At 42.4% G+C, this 15760-nt stretch overlaps 1 protein-coding gene across 1 annotated transcript in view; it reads right to left on the bottom strand.

The window, feature by feature from the left end:
* LOC124775782 (esterase FE4-like) overlaps positions 1–10036 on the bottom strand; it is a 139492-nt gene extending 129456 nt beyond the window's left edge. Inside the window, exon 1 of the mRNA XM_047250612.1 lies at positions 9866–10036. Within this exon, the coding sequence (XP_047106568.1) occupies positions 9866–10036 (171 nt within the window). The remainder of the gene's footprint in view (positions 1–9865) is intronic.
* Positions 10037–15760: the final 5724 nt, after the last annotated feature.

Raw genomic sequence — 15760 nt, 5'->3', positions numbered from 1 at the left:
TAGTCAAGGAGCTGTCTGGATGCTTAACACAGCAGTTTGTCCTAGCAATTACTCGTTGGCGATTTCCGTGTAAATATTGTGAAGGCCTAGAGGCGTCGTTAATGTAAGACCATCAGCCAATAAATTAACAGCCAACAGTACCGGCTACGAAGCATTGCTTTGAAAGTTTGCCCCACACTCAGATAGGTGACCCTCATAAAGCTATTTCAGTTTCTCTCTGTTATGAGCGTAATGTAAATTGAACACCTCATCTATCAGAAGGTTTCCACTTTCACGGACAAAGGATCAGCAATGACTGTTTCATAATCTTATGGGCAGAAGTTACTTTCCGTGTCTAACATAGATTGATTGATAGTTTTACTTACGAAATTCATATCAAAAACTTTACATTCTTCAATTCTATTTTTTATGGCTTTGCACCACGCTTTGTCAGTCATTGTTCATTGTTTATTTGGACAGTTTGCTTGAATCATATGAAGGTTTATATGACTTGCAGCTAACGGAGTATCACTATGGATGTTTGCTTTTGCAATGAGTGCTCTGCTGTTATCTTCTCATTTGTGTTCTCTGTTTTGGGGGTAATTTCAGTGACAGAGTTCTTAAGAAAAACAGTTTTTAAGTCGATAAAGATAGAATGATATATTACCTATGCATAATAGCCACACTACCACAAGTCCAAATGATTCAAGAAAGTGAGGTGCACGTAGAAAAATAGCTCCTCCGTTTTCAGTACGCTTGAGAAAGATAACAATAACAATTGTGTCATCGTGAACCCCTCAGTGTCTACGTGGATCGTAATTAAACATTTAGGCACTAACGTAAGGTCAATGCGTCTGTTAGTTTTCCTATTTTTATTTGTCCCTAAAAGACGAACAAAAACCTAATACTGGTGAAAGATGTTTTCTTCCTTCCACTACTCGTGGTTGTGGTGCTGAGCATTGATGCAGCCCTGGTGCGATAAGGTGCGCAGTCTCATTACTCAAGACAGTTATGCCATTACGGGAAAAATTATCAGCAGGCTTGGATCAACACTCAAACCACGCGAAATGACGATACAGTTTAGGCAAAGGCCACCAGCCACTCCTTGACCCGCGAGACGAGGATAAAAAGATATCACGACGTATAAACTACTTTCATCTCTGTATAATCTGATTATGCTACACTCCGTTAAGTTCCTACGTCAGACACTGAAGCGCCAAAAAACTGGTATAGGCATGTGTGTTCAAATACAGAGTTACGTAAACAGGCAGAATTCGGCGCTGCGTCCGGCAATGCCCATGTATGACAACAAGTGTCTGGCGCAGTTGTTAGATCGGTTACTGCTGCATACAATGGCAGGTTATCAAGATATAAGTGAGTTTATAGTCGGCGCACGAGCGATGGGATACAGCATCTCCGAGGTCGCGATGAAGTCTCGTTGCCGGGACGACCATTTCAAGAGTGTGCCATAAATATCAGGAATCCGGTAAAACATCAAATCTCCGACATCGCTGAGGCTGGAAAAAGATACTGCGAGGATGGAACCAACGACGACTGGAGAGAATCGTTCAACGTGACATAAGTGCCCCCCTTCCGCTAATTGCTGCAGATTTCAATGTTGGGCCAGCAACAAATGTCTGCGTGCGAAGCAGTCAACGAAACATTATCGTTATGGGCTTTCGGAGCCGAAGGCCCACTCGTGTGCCCTTGATGACTGCACGTCACAAAGCTTTACTCATCGCCTGGACTCGTCTTTGGACTGTTGATGACTACAAACATGTTGTCTGGTCGGACGGGTCTCGTTTCAAATTGTATCGAGCGAATGGACGTGTACGGGTATGGAGACAAACTCACGAATCCATGAACCCCGCATGTCAACAGGGGACTGTTGAGGTTGATAGAGACTTTATAATGGTGTGGGGCGTGTGCAGTTGGGCTGATATTGGATCCCTGATACGTCTAGATACGGCTCTGATAGGTGACACGTAAATATGCACCTGTCTGATTACCTACATCCATTCATGTCCATTGTGCATTCCGACGGACTTCGGCAATTCCAGCAGGACAATGCGTCTCACCACACGTCCAGAATAGCTACAGAGTGGCGCCAGGAACACTTTCCTGTGTTTAAACACTTCCACTGGTCATCAAACTCCCCAGACATGAACATTATTGAGAGTATCTGGGATGCCTTGCAACGTGCTGTTGAGAAGAGATCTCCATCCTGTCGTACTCTTACGGATTTATGGACATCCGGGCAGGATTCACGGCGTCAATTCCTCCAACACTACTTCAGGCATTAGGTGAGTGTACGGGCTCACAGTGGCCCCACATGATATTAGGCTGGTTTACCAGTTTCTTTGGCTCTTCAGTATATAACTAAGCTGGAAACATACACCCCTAATATGTTTCTAAATTGAACACTGAGCGTAATTAGAAATTTCAGCAAACAAAAATCTGAAGAACGGTATTCAAAGCAAGAAAATTCAACAGTCACAGAAAGCTAGACACAATAGTTCTCACGTAGGTAATACACTTCATTTAATTTTTAAGAAGCCTTCAAGCGATAGTTATTTCTGCGAAAGTGCCTACTATTAATAACATCAGTTTCTTGTAATTCTCTATACATTTTACTTCCAACTACAAAATTATTCATCACCCATCACTATCAGAAGCTGCCTCCTTAATGTCTCACACCCCTGCACTAAATAACAAAATTGACCTTCAAAAGCCGGAAACTGCTGCGGAACGTCCACGCTGCACACAGGAGCATAGTTCAGAGCTCTTGTAGTCTGACCGTATCTAGAACTTGACTTGTCCGATCCTCTTTGAATGTCTCTTGAGAAACCGATATGCCACCTAAATTAACCACTCTGCCGTGCGTCTCTCTGGACGCTAAGATCTCTGTTAAATCCTCGACTCGTGTGTATGTTTATCTGTTAGAGTGAGAGAGTGAGTGAGTGAGCGAGCGAGAGAGCTTGTGTGTTCGTGTCTGTGTTCGTATGAGAGACAGAGACAGACAGAGAGAGAGAGAGGGATGAAGAAGAGATGGAAATAGTAGGGAATAGGGAAGAGGGTTGTGACGTGTGGCGTATTTGTGAATGTGTTGTACAAGCTCAGCAAGACTGCAATGAAATTAGATACTTATTATTAATGTAGCATGAGCTTTTATTTAATCACTGATTTTCTCGGCTAATGAACGTTATTTTGTTACAGAAATATCCACCTGGGAACCTGTAGCAATGTTGTCTATCAAGCAGTGCAAATGTCACTAAGTTCATTCACAAAAGTAATCATTTATAACCAAAAAATGATGATAATTAACCTGAACTAAACAAGATTAATGATCTTTAGTAATTTCGGTGCTGTTATTTAAAAGACTCTTTGCTAGTTGTAGATTGTTTATCAAAATTAACGATACTGTTATTAGAGGTGGCCACACTTTTCTTTAAGCAAAATGAACAGTTTTGTCACACTATACCACGCGTACATACCACTAATGTATTTTCCTGTCAAAATATCAGCCGGCCGGTGTGGCCTTGCGGTTCTAGCGCTTCAGTTTGGAACCGCGTGACCGCTACGGTCGCAGGTTCGAATCCTGCCTCGGGCATGGATGTGTGTGATGTCCTTAGGTTAGTTAGGTTTAATTAGTTCTAAGTTCTAGGCGACTGATGACCTCAGCAGTTAAGTCGCATAGTGCTCAGAGCCATTTGAACCATTTGAGCCATTTGTCAAAATATCTCTTAAAAGTTGTTAAGAAATTATCAGGTTTCATACATCAGCAGATAAGAACTTATGTCACGTTAGAAGCTATTTGCGTTCATATAAGTTCAATGTATTCACAGTCTAACTGGAATTTATTACCTCAGAGTGGGTCTTCGGCAACTAATACACAAATATTGTTGCAGTTATAACCAACAACATTTAAATCCGTGTAAAAGGTCAATTTAAAACTACCGCTGCAAGTTTCACTAAGATGGCGGCTAACATACGACAATCACTTATCGATTCTGCTTCATGTGTATTCTACTCGTAATAAATAATATGTATTAAATCTCTTCCCACCTTGACTATATGCATTAGCATTTGAAAATATTTCTCAATGTTACAAGACACGTTAATATTCACCATGTATTAATAAACTGCGCTGTAGATAAAATCGCTAGTGGCTGTGCTCTTTCATAGCTGAGCTGGAAACGTAACATCTATAAAGAGGAGAATTACGAGGTAAAACTCCAAACAAAGAATATTCATTTCAATAACACACAAACTCTGTTTTCAAATATGGGTTAGCAACATAGTAGTTTTTTACAGATCTCTGTGTTACGAGAAATCAATCAAATTCTATGAGTACAATTGTTCGAACAAGAAGAAGAAGGATTTTTCTGCAAAACCATATGTAACAAAAGGTTAAATTTTCATTATATTTTTACATGGGTGTTGTCTAAGATATAATTTTTTACAAAATAATTGGGCATAATTATTTATTTTTTTACTAACGATGAAGTCCTTTTTATTAGTATTACGAGACTAGGATCAAAGTCCAGTCACATTCCACATACAATGCTGTCGTGAATATTATTTTGAGAATGAAGAACGAGTGGAGAAACAGGGGTTTTGTGATTGAACATCGTTTTGCGAGGAAGTATACAGGGGAAAGTAATACAGGATCAGAGACAGAGAGAGTGATGAATTAAAATGAAAAGTGTAATTTCCACGAAAACTGCCAGATACTTTTCATGATTTTTGCGAGGATGGATTAAAATGACAAAGAGAAAGCAAGAGGCGAGATGACAAATCAAATGTGGGTCTGTCTTTTAAGAACAACTCTCCGAAATTTAATATTAGTGTTTAGATACTTTTTCTGATATTAGACACCATATTGTTGGCTACTTTCTGAAGAACAACGGTAGTTGAATTTCAGTGCAACAGTAAGGCCAGCTGTTTCGTCAGTCTTATGCTCGATTGCATAGTTTGCGTAAACATTCACCTAAATTTCGCGATCTTTTTCTTCCTAGTGAAATCGTTGAATGTATAGAAAAACAATGCATTTTCGGATCACGACTCCTCTCCCCGAGGAATTACACCCTAGAGAAATTGCTATGAGAGAGTATCTTGTAACCTCCCCCCTCACTTATCGACCTTAATGACAGTGAGAAATTAAACCGCGTGTACCTAATGGAAATTTGGGAAAAGCAATCGTCACCGAAGTTAATCTATCGGTAAAGAGGGAGGAAAGGGTTACATCTAAATGAAAGGAAAAATGCAAATGAAACTGGTGGAAATCAATTTTGAAAAGGGGTAAAGTTAATAAAGAAAGTAAATGTGCGGCCGTTACGTTAACAATTAACTAGCGGTAATTAGATATTTGAGATTTGGGGGAAATCACGGTCGCCAGTCCTAAGGACAATTACTATAGTAACTGAAAAAGAAAGGTTATTACACATATAATTAGCACTAGAAGCGTGGCAACTGAAGGTTGACACGTGTAGTGTGAAAACTGAAAGTTTGTCAGAAGTAATAAATTTCGCTACACTCTGACTTAATTTAGCAAAAGAATTAATAAAACCGGAAAATCGAAAGTTAATTTAGTGACTGAAGTTAATAGCGAGCTTTCTTTCTGAAGCACATCGAAATCCAGTAAAATACGGTTAGTCTTGGACTACCTCAACAATCATTTCAAAAGCAACTTGACTCTACGCAATTTAGAAACAAGAGATTTAACTTTGAACTTGAATTAAATGATTCTGAACTATTAACAATAGTAAAATTTAGTACGTACCAAGCTGAGCTGCAGTCACAGGTAACTAAAATACGGTAACAAAACTCGCACTCTTAATTTGTGCTCGTGTAACCTAAATATTGTAGCCAGCTACTGAACTTTGAAATTAAAGCAGTGAAATCTAATTATATTATTTTAATGCTGGCGTTTGAATTTCAACGACACTCGGGTTCATTTCGGAAAAGGAAGGGACCCTGCTTGGCAATGCAATTGGGACAATGAGCAACAAAGGTTCATGCTAAGTTGCTGTAATTTTGCGAGGCAAATGGAACAATTTGAAAAGCTGAGGTCTGCCATACAGTTCTGAAACTTTACGTGCTTTTAGTCTTCCTTGTTGGTTGATTGAAGGTTCGAAGCCGTCGATCGAGGAGGTGGCGACAGTCACTCATTGTCGGCCGTCGCTGTTGCAGAAGCTGGATGTTGGCGCGCCTTCTTCTCGACACGGTCACCAGGCGAAACGGGCTCTTGATGTGCGGCAGCTAATGCTTCCCGTCCGCGACACCATGTCAGAAACTATCATCGCGAGTCGAGCGCAATTACATGCTGCCAAACCCCGAAAGCGCGGCAACTCGCGGGAGCGTCACACAACACCTGCTACTCCAGCCAGACTCTCACTGTTCTGCCCGCGCTCCACGCGGCAGAGTTAACACTACCAAAGATCCTACACACTTTGATTCTTCACACGACCTATCGATGTAATCGTTCGATAGCAGTTTTCCCTAGGCAAGACCCAGCGTAAAAATACAAATAATATTTACGAAACAAACCAATTATACATCGACATAAGTGCATAAATATATATATACAAACAGTAAAACAATTACAATATATAAAGAGACAGAAATGTCATATCTTGAGGTAACAAAAATAAGGAAAACAAATTATAGTACAATAGATGGAAATAGGAGGATATGCATTTCCGGCGTTACAATCTTCCATGATCATTAGAGTCCAAATAGTTGTGGCGCGAAAATTTTGGCATTAATACACATTCCAAAACGTGCAAAACTACAATTTCAGTTTGCAAAAGAAAAAGATAGGAGACTTTAGGAAGAAATATGTATGGAAAAGGGACTGACAAAATTATGTAAACTTCAAAAATACGACACATTACAATGCCTAATGCGGGGTAGGAAAACCGCTGCCTATCAAACTAGCTGCCAGTTGTTTCTGAATGGATAAATACCAGCTCTCTACAGTTTCCAAGAGAATTTTAATCTTATACCATTCTTCTGTAACATACTGGATAATTCAAGTGACGATGATTGTGGATAACGATCACACATCCCTTTCTCCAAAGTACAGCAAAAAGGCTCAATAATATTGAGATCAGATGACTGTGGTTGTCAGGGGATATGTGACAATTCATTCTCATGCTCACAAAACCAGTCCTGGACGATGCCAGCTGTGTAAACAGGGGTCCTGTCGTCTTCGGACATAGTGCCACTACTGGACAACGACCGTCGCACCATGGAATGGAGGTGATCAGCCTAAATGCTCATAATCCTTGGCAGTAATGCAACCTTGCAAAGTACCCTTGAGGTCCATATAATCCCACGATTTACTGCCCATATCATCGCCGAACCCAGAAATATTTCACTCTTGGAACCTAAACTTGGCCAGAGGTTGGCAACAGCGTGAAACAAGACTTATCCGACCTAGGGACTTTCTTCCATTGCTCCACAGTCCACGTTTCATGCCGTACGCGCTACGTTTTCCTGTTACGAGAATTTGCATTATTGATGAGTAGCCGGCCGTTGTGGCCGAGCGGTTCTAGGCGCTTCAGTCCGGAACAGCGCTGCTGCCACGGTCGCAGGTTCGAATACTGCCTCGGGCATGGATGTATGTCATGTCCTTAGGTTAGTTAGGTTTGAGTAGTTCTAGGTCTTGGGGACTGATGACCTCAGATATTAAGTCCCATAGTGCTGACAGCCATCTGAACCATTTGAACTGATGAGTAGTTTTGGAATTCTTACTTTTCCTACAGCACCATGCTTATGGATCTTCCTTAGAGTTGTTTTTGTGCTGACAGGATTCGAGAGTCCGACATTCAGTTCTTGAGTAACTTTTGTACCTATCGTCCTCTTTAACGACTATGCATCTCAATCACCCAAAACATATTATGTCCACGTTGTGACTTAGCAGTTGGTGTCCTTAGGGTTTCCCTGTAAGTGGTATAAATCTTCGATATGATGTCTCTTGAAACATGAAACACTTCGGCTATCTTAATATCTTAGTTACGGATGTACCCACCGTACGATCAACAACAATTTGCTCACGTTCGAATTCACTTATTTCTGACACAGTGCACTCACAACTACTAGACAGCACTGTTCTGACCACGACTGGTATTTGCAACGTATTGAGGATAATGCACATTTGTCCTTCATGGACAAATAAAACAGTGTAACCTTGAGGCTTGCCTAACATCTGCGTCTTTGTTCAAGCATATATTTCTCGCGGTGTTTCCATATTTTTGCCCAATCCCTGTATTGGAGACACTCATTTTCAGATATTTTCATTTATCAATTAAACCTGAAAGACTAATAGCAATCCCTTATAAAAACAATTTTAAATTTTTTTTAGCGATCTTGCCTCATGTATGCCGTTCCCGCTTTTCCAATGTTCAGTTAGATCCATATTCTGTCTGATAGCCAGCGGGCTTTCTGAAACGCCCTTTTCCAGCCCGTCGGGTGAGCAATTCTTACATCCGTGGCACAGAGTGGGTGTCGGATATCTCTCATTTCCTGAATCAATGACACATTTCCCTGTCACACCGTGGACCGGTTTTCCTGCTGCTATTTCCAAAGGGTCCAATTTTTTTTTACGTTTAGTGTATAGTGCCTCAACTTTTTTTATTGTTCAATGTACCGTGGTTGCTCTTAACCATCTCCCGCAACCTAGCTGGTATGTCTACAACATATTGTACAATGCTCCTGAGTGTTTCCAGAATGAGATTTTCACTCGGCAGCGGAGTGTGCGCTGTTATGAAACTTCCTGACAGATTAAAACTGTGTTCCGGACCGAGACTCGAGCTCGGGACCATTGCCTTTCGCGGGCAACAGCTCTGCCATCTGAGCTACCCAAGCACGACTCACGCCCCGTCCCCACAGATACTGGCAGAAGTAAAGCTGTGGGGACGGAGCGTGAGTCGTGCTTGGGTAGCTCAGATGGTAGAGCACTTGCCCGCTAAAGGCAATGGTCCCGAGCTCGAGTCTCGGTCCGGCACACAGTTTTAATCTGCCGGGAATGTTATCCAATTTTGCTCCACATCTTCGTTCTCAAAGCTGAAAACATGAAGCTGACAACTCAGATACTTTGTAAATTGTTTCTAACATTCTCACTAACCGAAAATATTTTCCGATCCTTGTTAACATTCGTTTTAGCACCTATAGTCATTGATAACACAGCAGCCTAATTGGCCTCCTCTACACAGATACGAAAATCTCTAGCCTGTTAGTTGCTGGAAGGTCTAAGACATAACCCTCACTAGTCGGTTCTTTATCTACCCGAAGTAAGTTTCGGATATGATTCTCATAACAATTTTTACACCAATCCCTGTCTCTGACAGCAGTTTTAGTCGAACCATTCTCCCATTCAATAACTAACCAGAAAAACTGAACTCTCACCAGCTTATAATGATATGATCGATGAACTTATTCGTGATATTCTCCGAGTTTTCTGAGCACCAACGCTTACCACTATAGCTCCTGAGGCAGGTGGTCTATAAAAGCATCAGAGTATCACATTAGACGTTTAACTTCACTCAGAGCATTTCGGACTGGGAGTCTGTAATAACAACTCTTAATGTTGGGTTGTCTCATAAGGCTCCTTTTTTTCCGCCGCATTAGGTGTGATGTCCTCTCCGTTACCAGTACTACGTGGCATTATTTCACGTTTGGCTGCGAGTCCTTCAGCCCTTTCAACTCGGCGTCTTCGATCATCGCCGGTGATATAGTGGTCCGGTGTCGTGACAGCTGTTGAATTGTGTGGGAAGCTGGAGCGAATGATTCTAATTTAACGATTCTGTTTGATTCTGCCTGCTAGGTTCACGACTGCGACCTGTGTCTTAGAGAGCAAAGACTGACGTCCCTAAAGCGGGGCCCCGTTATCCTCTGTGCGAGCAGCTCCTTCGTGTGGCGTGTCCGTCGCCTGGTTCGTCATAAGCCATTGTCCGCCCTCCGCTGTCAGGATCGTTGCAAGTGGAGCGGCCGATGGTGCCGGCGGAGGGGCAAGCCCCGTCGGACAGCGGACGGCCAGCTCCAGCGCGGCCATGGCGGCTGCCTCAGCCGCGCACACCTCGGCCGGTCCTGCGTGGCATCGCGCATTCGACTGTTTGGTAATTTCGTTTGCATTTCGTTGCAGTGCAAAGATCGCCTGGGAGCACACCTCCCCGCAGCACAGCTAAGACAGAGTGTTTGCCAGACTGTATGTCTGCTTACACACTTCACACGGAAGGTCGTGCACAATAAAACTCAATGAGGCGGATCGGTTTCATGTTGTATACGCCACTACTGTTGACAATATATTGCCTGTTCTGTGGAAGCTCATCAAAAACATTCTTCTAAAATGTGCGGGTCATCAGGTTGCTGAACTCTTCGAGGTTCAATCTGCAGTCCTCCAAGGAGGTAAGGCGTTCCCCATCCAGGAAATCCTGCAGAGAACGGAAGGGATGAAAATCGAAATGGGCAATGTCTAGTGAACACGGCTGCTGAGGTAACACATCCCACTCAAAAGAATGCGGTCACCATAGAGGTAGGCGGTCTGGCATTTTCGTGCTAAGGAGACATCGTCTCCCAAATCCGGTCGTTTCTCGTAAGTGGCTGCCTTGAGACGATCCAGTTGCGAAAAATACTTCTCCCTAGCAGTAGTCTCATTCGGTTGAAGTTCGTAATGAAGGACGACTTTGCAATCCACCAGATGCATAGCATAACCTTTCTCGGATGCAACCCTGGCTTAGGAACCGATAGTGGTGGCTACCCTGTCTTGCAACACGATTTACTCGTCCGGTCATCGTTTTACACGATCCACTTCTCATCTCCAGTTACCAGCAGTTACAGAAAAGGTGCATTCTGATTGTGTGTTAATAGAAATCACAAATGGACATGCGCTTTACTCAGTTCATAAGGAACCCATACATTTCGAATATTTACGAAACCCAACTTCTTCAAGATAATGGCTACAATAGCACGAGTGAAACTTATCACCAATGCTGACACCCGTATTGTTATTCTTGTTGATTATCACATCATTAAACCGTTCCACGTCCGGAACCGTTGGCTGTTCAGATCGAGATTTGTATGTTACATGAATGTCCCGGCTCGAAATCGACTAAACCACTTTTGAAATGCAAGAGTAGTTACTCCGTCGTCCCCGTAGACAGCACAACCCTTCTGCCGGCATTTTGAGGTGGTTTCCGCCTTACGATAGAAAAACAGCATAAGATGTCGAAAATGTTCGTTCTTGCTTTCCATAGCTGTTCCATCAAACGCCAGGCATAAACACACACTGGCCTCTACGTCATAGGGGCGGTTAGGTACTGGGTTACCCTGAGGGGCACGGCGGGCGTAGGATTTGCTGCGCTATAGATGGAGCGCGCGAACAAACCGAACGAACTTATGAGACAACCCAATACTATCGAATCCTTTAAGACGATAAATTCCTCACCACTGATGGCATCTGGCCTATCCATGCGTTATGTATTCCAGTCTGAATTTAAAATCTCGTTTTCACGTACTTCATATTACACTCAGCTTTGTGTGCCTAATACGACGCGGGCATTGTTACCTTTAATAAGCGACATAATTCTGGGGCGATACTAAACATGCTCCAGCCGTTTGCCAATGTTAACATTTTCTGTTCCCGATATATAAAGACAAAATTTCTCCTCTGAGTGTACTTTGAATGATCTCTCTTCATTTTCAGCATAAGGAGGGGTTCCCCTAACCTAAATAAAACCCTGTGCTCGCCACACATACTCTGCTCCCGAGTAGACTCTTCTTTAGTGTGGTGCACATCTGACATATTGACGGGCCCCTGCAATTCATCACCCGATAGCAGGTTTTATCAGTTCGCATTTGATATCGACGCACAGCCGTTTGAAGCTTTTGTTTAGACGTCCCATGCAACTCCAAAATATGCTGAAAAAAGCGATTAGTGCTTCCACCCTGCGGACGAGGCGACCTGTCTTCATTACTTCACCATCCATGTAAATGAACAGCGGATGTCCTCAGAACACAGGCGGAAAGCGTTGTTCGAGCCGACATGAGCCACTATTTGCATTCGGTTGCACCAGTGATCATAATAGCCGCTGGCAAGGACTCCTTCACATCTCGAACGACTGTCACTGATTTGGTACCAGATTTAATCGGGAGCTTACTCAAAGGCTAGTGCCGACTCAGTAGATTAACAGTAGGTATAAACAATAGGGCTGGAGTGGCGACTCTCGTTATGCAAAAAGCTCCTGACATATTTTCAGTAATGGGACCAATCCTATGGAGTAAAACATTTTAATGGACGTAGACAAGCTTCTCAAACCGTCGGCGTTGTGCAAAAACAAATGGTTCAAATGACTCTGAGCACTATGGCACTTAACACCTGAGGTCATCAGTCCCCTAGAACTTAGAACTACTTAAGGACATCACACACATCCATGCTCGAGGCAGGATTCGAAGCTGCGACCGTAGCGGTCGCGCGGTTCCAGACTGAAGCACCTAGAACCGCTCGGCCACTCTGGCCAGCGTTGTGCAAAAATTCCCTCCAAACAAATAAGGTGTAGCCTGCACACGATTTATCCTTACAACAAGCGAGAGCTGTATCGATAATCAACAGTACAGCCTGTCTTATTCAGCATACATCTTTGATAAGAGAATATTGTATTACAACGGTAATTAAATGAGATTCAAAGACTGGATCCTGATCTCAGCTTCATGGAAGGTGGATTTCATTATCAATTTTTTTTAAATAACTTTGTCATGTAAATTAAGTTGTTGCATTTTAGCTGATTTGGAAGATATGTTCTGACTTGAGTTCGCATACAATAAAAGTACGACGCCTACATATAGCGGGTTCGGCAACCCACACAACATTTAATCATTTTGGGTTGCCGTCAATCGTAGGTGTACCTGAGGTATTTGCTTACGTTGCTCATGCACACATCATAAAAGAGTTTTGCATCACCTCGGTTCGAAGAGTTCCGGAAACTGTACAGAAAGTTGGAATAGAGATCAACATAGACATATTTCTGCCCTTTTTCCTGCTCATGAAAACCACACATTGCATGTTGCACCACCATACAGCAAGACGCTCAGAGGTGATGGTCCAGATTGCTGTACACACTGGAACCTCTAATACCCAGTAGCACATCCTCTTGCACTGATGCGTGCCTTTATTTGTCGTGGCCTACTGTCCACGACGATTTGGCATAGATCCCTCAGAGTGGTTGGTGGATCACGTCGTCCATAAACAGCCCTTTTCAATCTATCCCAGGCATGTTAAATAGGGTTCATGTCTGGAGAACATGATGGCTACTCTGGTCTAGCGATGCAGTTATCCTGTAGGAAGTCATTCACAAGATGTGCACGATGGGAGCGCAAATTGTCGGCCATGAAGACGAATGCCTCGCCAATATGCTGCCGATATGGTTGCTGCACTCGCTGGACAGTGTGTCTAAGACATTCATTCTGACCGGATCGGCATATTGTTGGGCCCATCTGTACCGCGTTCCATGGTGTCGTGGTTGCACAGATGGACCTCACCATGGACGTCGAGAGTGAAGTTGTACATCATGCAGCCTATTGCGCACAGTTTGAGTCGTAACACGACGCCCTGTGGCTGCACGAAAAGCATTATTCAATATGGTGGCGTTGCTGTCAGGGTTCCTCCGAGCTGTAATCCGTAGGTAGCGGTCATCCACTGCAGTAGTAGTCCTTGGGAGGCCTGAGTGAGGCACGTCATTGGCAGTTCCTGTCTCTCTCTATCTCCTCCATGTCCGAACAACATCGCTTTGGTTCATTCCGAGACGCCTGAACACTTCCCTTGTTGAAAGCCCTTCCTGGCACAAAGTAACAATGCGGACGCGATCGAACCTCGGTATTGACTGTCTAGGCATGGTTGAACTACAGACAACACGAGCCGTCTACCTGCTTCCTGGTGGAATGGCTGGAACTGATCGGCTGTTGGATCCCCTCCGTCGAATAGGCGCTGCTCATGCATGTTTGTTTACATTTTTGGGCTGGTTTAGTGACATCTCTGAACAGTTAAAGGGACGTGTCTGTGATAAAATATCCACAATCAACGTCTATCTTCAGAGTTCTGGGAACTGGGTGATGCAAAACATTTTTTGATGTGTGTACATTTGCCATAAGTTGCATTTACTTTGTCTGCAGGTTACACGCAGTAGCGAACGAATTTAGGATTGTTAGTCAGTAGATGTATTAGTAGTGTTATTCATCTGTATATCACTTTTACAAGGATATTGGACATGTCTTGGTGTCACACTTTAAGAAATGCAAAAATAATGTAATTCATATATACAGGCTTATGCATAGGCCACTGCGTCTAGGTCTATTTTGACAACTAAGGGACAAATAATTGGATGTGGCCCTACAGTAGTTGTCTGAGTACAGGGAAACAACGGTAAACCTAAATCAGGATAGTCAAATGAAGGCTGGAGCCTCCATCCTCCAGAATACAAAGCCAGTCTGTATAAAACAGTGCTACCTCATTTGGTTTATCCTTAGTGTACAATACTGTTTTTCAAACAAATGATTTAGTAGTGTAATAGGCTAGTGCAACTCTGTTCATTCATTCTCACTCTCAGCCATTACACACAGCACACACAACTGCAGTCAGGTCTGGTTCCTGAACTCACCTTTCAAATGCCGAAATAGTAAATCGCGAATACCTGGGTCTTGAAAACACTGGATGTATTAGAAGCCTCATCTATACTCTCCTAGTAGAGGAAACCATAAGAATCGCAAGAGTATTTGATAATGACTGAGGAGAGTAAGACACCTCAAGTGAAAGTAGTCTGTAAGTGTATAACTGATTGAGAGATGGATGTAAGTAATATTTAACCTACAGGAAAATATGTTATTCTTCTTTCTTTAATTTTGGCCATTTGTGAAGTAGCTTCCCCGTGATCTTGTCTTCTTGGCTGATCATCGGTATTTTCAATATTTCTTAATTCTGTCACTGTGTTCTTTCCTTCTTTAATCTTTCCATGAAGTGATTCGTTTTTTTAACCTTTTCCTGAAAATCCCCAGAACTTCCTAATCTTGTTTTTAAATGCTGACCTACCTAGAATTTCTGCTTCTGAAATAACGTTAATTACTTCAAATCCCATTTTCAATTCTCTGAACTAATTTGTGTTTTGGGTTTTTTTTCGAAATCGACAAATATTAATTAGTCCATCTTCCCGTGATCATTCGAAGAAAGAGGCCATAAAATGAAATCTTCCATTTCCTGAGCGCGTCAGTTAGTTTTTCAGTCTGCATGTAGATTCCTGCATTACTTTTCCTCCTCCGCTTGCTTCCAACTTTTATTAGACCGAGTATTTTCGGTAGTACTTTCAATTCCTTTTTCTCCAACTCTTCTGTTTCCGCATTTTTGTTTAGGATTTCCTTTTTTATAGTTGTGTTGTAGAGTTGAATTTTTTTACTGATAGTGATTGTATATTATAAATGTCCTTTGTTGACTGCGAAGCTATTTACATTTTTTACCTCTTTATCTAGAACGTTTAGTGGTATTGTTTCCCCTAAATACTTTAATGTGTTCACTCTTTCGATTCTAACGTATCTTACGTTTAGGAATTTTGAAGCGTTTTTAATATTCGTTATTAATTCTGTTTTCTCAAAACAAATCTGCAATCCAGTCGTTTCCGTCGTCTCTTTCGACAGTTGGATTTCTTCAGATACTGTATCAGCTGTACATATCTTATTTGACACAAGTCTGTCATTATCGAACATCGTATTTACAGCGGAAATAAAGTGAGCTACA

Source organism: Schistocerca piceifrons, chromosome 2 (genome assembly GCF_021461385.2).
Source record: "Schistocerca piceifrons isolate TAMUIC-IGC-003096 chromosome 2, iqSchPice1.1, whole genome shotgun sequence".
NCBI lineage: Eukaryota > Metazoa > Arthropoda > Insecta > Orthoptera > Acrididae > Schistocerca > Schistocerca piceifrons.
The sequence above is the reverse complement of the archived record's forward strand: the minus strand, read 5'-3'. Positions and strand labels throughout refer to the sequence as shown.